At 32.2% G+C, this 4724-nt stretch overlaps 1 protein-coding gene across 1 annotated transcript in view; it reads right to left on the bottom strand.

Moving 5' to 3' along the window:
- Window positions 1-1342: 1342 nt before the first annotated feature.
- Window positions 1343-4724, bottom strand: part of LOC111089484 (BAI1-associated protein 3-like) — a gene marked incomplete at its 3' end in the record, with an annotated part of 7521 nt that continues 4139 nt past the window's right edge. The window contains exons 6-7 of the mRNA XM_022402089.1: window positions 4046-4169; window positions 1343-1520 (exon numbers count right to left, since the gene is read on the bottom strand). Coding sequence (XP_022257797.1) covers window positions 1343-1520; window positions 4046-4169 — 302 coding nt within the window. The remainder of the gene's footprint in view (window positions 1521-4045; window positions 4170-4724) is intronic.

Below are 4724 nucleotides of genomic sequence, written 5' to 3'. Positions count from 1 at the left end.
GCAGAACTATGTTCTCAGTACTTGTTACTGACAATACCTAGTTACACGCAGAACTATGTTCTCAGTACTTGTTACTGACAATACCTAGTTACACGCAGAACTATGTTCTCATTACTTATTACTGACAATATCTAGTTACACATAGAATTATGTTCTTAATACTGTTTACCAGTTCTGCTTACTGACAATACCTAGTTACACGCAGAACTATGTTCTCATTACTTATTACTGGCAATACCTAGTTACACATAGAATTATGTTCTTAATACTGTTTACCAGTTCTGCTTACTGACAATACCTAGTTACACACATAACTATGTTTTCAGTACTAGTTACTGACAATACCTAGTTGCACACAGAACTATGTTCTCAGTACTGGTTACTGACAATACTTAGTTACACACAGAACTATGTTTTCAGTACTAGTTACTGACAATACCTAGTTGCACACAAAACCATGTTTTCAGTACTGGTTACTGACAATACTTAGTTACACACAGAAGTATGTTCTCAGTACTGGTTACTGACAATACCTAGTTACACACAGTACTATGATCTCAGTACTGGTTACTGACAATACTTAGTTACACACAGAAGTATGTTCTCAGTACTGGTTACTGATAATACCTAGTTACACACAGAACTATGTTCTCAGTATTGGTTACTGACAATACTTAGTCACACACAGAACTATGTTTTCAGTACTGGTTACTGACAATACCTAGTTACACACAGTACTATGATCTCAGTACTAGTTACTGACAATATTTAGTTACACACAGAACTATGTTTTCAGTACTGGTTAACGACAATACCTAGTTGCACACAGAAGTATGTTTTCAGTACTGGTTACTGACAATACCTAGTTACACACAGAACTATGTTCTCAATACTGGTTACTGACAATACTTAGTTACACACAGAAGTATGTTCTCAGTATTGGTTACTGACAATACTTAGTCACACACAGAACTATGTTTTCAGTACTGGTTACTGACGATACCTAGTTACACACAGAAGTATGTTCTCAGTACTGGTTACTGACAATACTTAGTTACACACAGAAGTATGTTTTCAGTACTGGTTGCTGACAATATCTAGCTGCACACAGTGCATATTTTTTACCAGTGTTAACCTTTTGACACACAGATATAAAAACACTGGTGATACTGAGTAATAACATTTGAAGTTTATCATAAACTTTCTAAAATAATAACATTTGGCTTATTTCAAAGAAGATAAAATATTATGGTTCATACTCTGTTGTAACACGAATATCATGTTTATTTAGACCGAATTAAAATGAACTGGAGAGAAATATTAAATTCGGTTACAATTTTACAATGATTATCGTAGCTGGATATTCGATGACTGAAGTATAATAAAACCACATACTTGAGTAGATGAGAAAGCTTGTACTGGGCCATTTGGTTTGCTGCTGGAAAAAGTTCTCGATGCTTTCGAACCAATCCAAGACAATAATCAATAAATAAATTAAAGGAGTCCGCTAAAGCCGCTTCCTAAAATACCAAAAAACAAATAAAGTATTAAAAACTTTGTTAAACAGCTTTCTACAGTAAATACCAAATAAAACAAAGTATTAGAAACTTTGTTAAACAGCTTTCTACAGTAAATACCAAATAAAACAAAGTATTAAAAACTTTGTTAAACAGCTTCTTACGGCAAATTCCAAACAAAACAAACATTGAAGAACTTTGTTAAACAGTTTTTTACAGTAAATACCAAACAAAACAAAGTATTAAAAACTTTGTTAAACAGCTTCCTACAGTAAATATCAAACAAAACAAAGCATTGAAGAACTCTGTTAAACAGCTTCCTACAGTAAATGCCAAACAAAACTAAGCATTGAAGAACTTTGTTAAATAGCTTCCTACGGTAAATTCCAAATAAAACAAACATTGAAGAACTTTGTTAAACAGCTTCCTACACTAAATACCAAACAAAACATATCATTGAAGAACTTTGTTAAACAGCTTTCTACAGTAAATATCAAACAAAACAAAGCATTGAAGAACTTTGTTAAAGAGCTTCCTACAGTAAATACCAAACAAAACAAAGCATTGAAGAACTTTGTTAAACAGCTTCCTACAGTAAATACCAAACAAGACATATCATTGAAGAACTTTGTTAAACAGCTTCCTACAGTAAATACCAAACAAGACATATCATTGAAGAACTTTGTTAAACAGCTTCCTACAGTAAATATCAAACAAGACATATCATTGGAGAACTTTGTTAAAGAGCTTCCAACAGTAAATATCAAACAAAACATATCATTGAAGAACTTTGTTGAAGAGCTTCCTACAGTAAACACTAAACTATGTAAAGAGTGTACTACAACTGAGTAAATGCTAGATAAAGTGTGAAAATAGTGTACTATGACTAAATAAACATTAACTAAAGTGTGAAAAGAGTTTAGTATAAATACTTTTCACATGTTATTAAATCTTGAACATCAGTTGTTGTCAGTGGAAGTCTAGTGACAAGAAGTTAACTGTTTTTTTTGCAGATACAACCTCGCACTATCGTTTAGGAATGTCTGGTTTAATATTTCAAACGTTTGAACAAAAAAAGGAAGCATACAGTTCTATTTAAGTGATTCTCCTTGCTAAGCTTCACTATACTGTTTCATTAAAGTTTGGAGTACGAATAACATTTTAGACACGAAGAACAATGAACATTTCCAAATGTCACAGGTGGAAACTGAACTACAGTTTTAAACAAACGACAGGTAGACATAAACCTGCTTTGTCTTTGTTGTTTGAGTCTAAACAATAACTCTGAGTAGAACTATCTTAAGACAAAAAGAGTTGCTGCAAGACTATTGTTCTATAGAGGTATTGTTTCTTGGATGGCGTGTTTGTGTGCTGACGTTCTTAGTCTTTACTTAAACAAACTTAATAATTTCACCGCGCGCCCCTATAGACAGCTAAAAAAAAATCGCCATAAAACGTACAGTGATATTCCATAATAATGTCTTTTCAATGATTAAACTTCAGGAGGAGATCTTCAGTGCGTGACGTTATTAATAGACTACTAACAGTAGATATACTTTGTTCTGTCTAGGTGTAATGAGCTTCTGGAAGCAACAACTAGATGTTACAGACTCTCGTAGCAGTCATAGTAATTGGAGCGATACTTTTAGTAGTAACCACAAATGAAGCCACACACAAAAAACAAACTAGACCCAATTTTTATTATCGTTTTACTTTCATCAACATACGGAAGGCAGGAAAAGTTGTATAAATTTTACAAAACAACCTCAACTCAACCTTTACAAAGGAATTGTTAACAGAATAAACACAGTTAATAAGCGTGAACCTTTTCATTAGCGGGTATATAATCTTATAGTTAAAGTGAAACTTTTCATTAGCGGGTACTTAATATTGTAGTTAAAGTGAACCATTTCATTAGCGGGTACTTAATCTTGTAGTTAAAGTGAAACTTTTCATTAGCGGATACTTAATATTGTAGTTAAAGTGAACCTTTCATTAGCGGGTACTTAATATTGTAGTTAAAGTGAACCATTTCATTAGCGGGTACTTAATATTGTAGTTAAAGTAAAAGTTATCATTAGCGGATACTTAATATTGTAGTTAAAGTGAAAGTTATCATTAGCGGATACTTAATATTGTAGTTAAAGTGAACCTTTTCATTAGCGGATACTTAATATTGTAGTTAAAGTGAACCATTTCATTAGCGGGTACTTAATATTGTAGTTAAAGTAAAAGTTATCATTAGCGGATACTTAATATTGTAGTTAAAGTGAAACTTTTCATTAGTGGGTACTTAATATTGTAGTTAAAGTGAAACTTTTCATTAGTGGGTACTTAATATTGTAGTTAAAGTGAAACTTTTCATTAGCGGGTACTTAATCTTGTAGTTAAAGTAAAAGTTATCATTAGTTGGTATTTAATCTTGTAGTTAAAGTGAAACTTTTCATTATCCTTTTTAAATATTGATGAGAAGAAATTTTACTGAATTGTTTTAATGTAAAAGTTTAGGATAAAAAAGTATCACTAACCTCGTCTCGAGACAAAGGGTTTCCTGATCCTCCCCAGGTGGAGTTTATATCTTCCAATAATTGGTGGAGTAAAGCATAGTCCAGAGATACCTCCATATGTTTTCTGCTATATGTAGTCCAACGGCTGTAGAATAGATACAATAATCCAAAGTCTGACATGGAGATGTTACATGATGGAAAAATTAAACTGATTTTTACTTATGAAACGGTAGACTAATTGTCATTTGCAAAAATGTTGAGAAAAGTATGGTTTTACAAAAGTAGTGAAACTGTACCTGGATTCTATTTATAAAAGTAGAGATACTGTAGGTTGATTATCATTTGATGATGTAGCGAAAAAAGTATGAGTACTTATCAGGTGGAACATCAGTGAATCAGTAATTATTAGTATCAGTAGTGAAACGGTAAAGTAATTATCATCTGGAACGTCAGTGAATTAGTAATTATCAGTATCAGTAGTGAAACGGTAAAGTAATTATCATCTGGAACATCAGTGAATCAGTAATTATCAGTATCAGTAGTGAAACGGTAAAGTAATTATCATCTGGAACATCAGTGAATCAGTAATTATCAGTATCAGTAGTGAAACGGTAAAGTAATTATTGTGTGGAACATCAGAGAATCAGTAATTATCAGTATCAGTAGTGAAACGGTAAAGTAATTATCATCTGGAACGTCA

This window comes from Limulus polyphemus, unplaced genomic scaffold, assembly GCF_000517525.1.
Source record: "Limulus polyphemus unplaced genomic scaffold, Limulus_polyphemus-2.1.2 Scaffold6405, whole genome shotgun sequence".
Classification (NCBI taxonomy): Eukaryota; Metazoa; Arthropoda; class Merostomata; order Xiphosura; family Limulidae; genus Limulus; species Limulus polyphemus.
The sequence above is the reverse complement of the archived record's forward strand: the minus strand, read 5'-3'. Positions and strand labels throughout refer to the sequence as shown.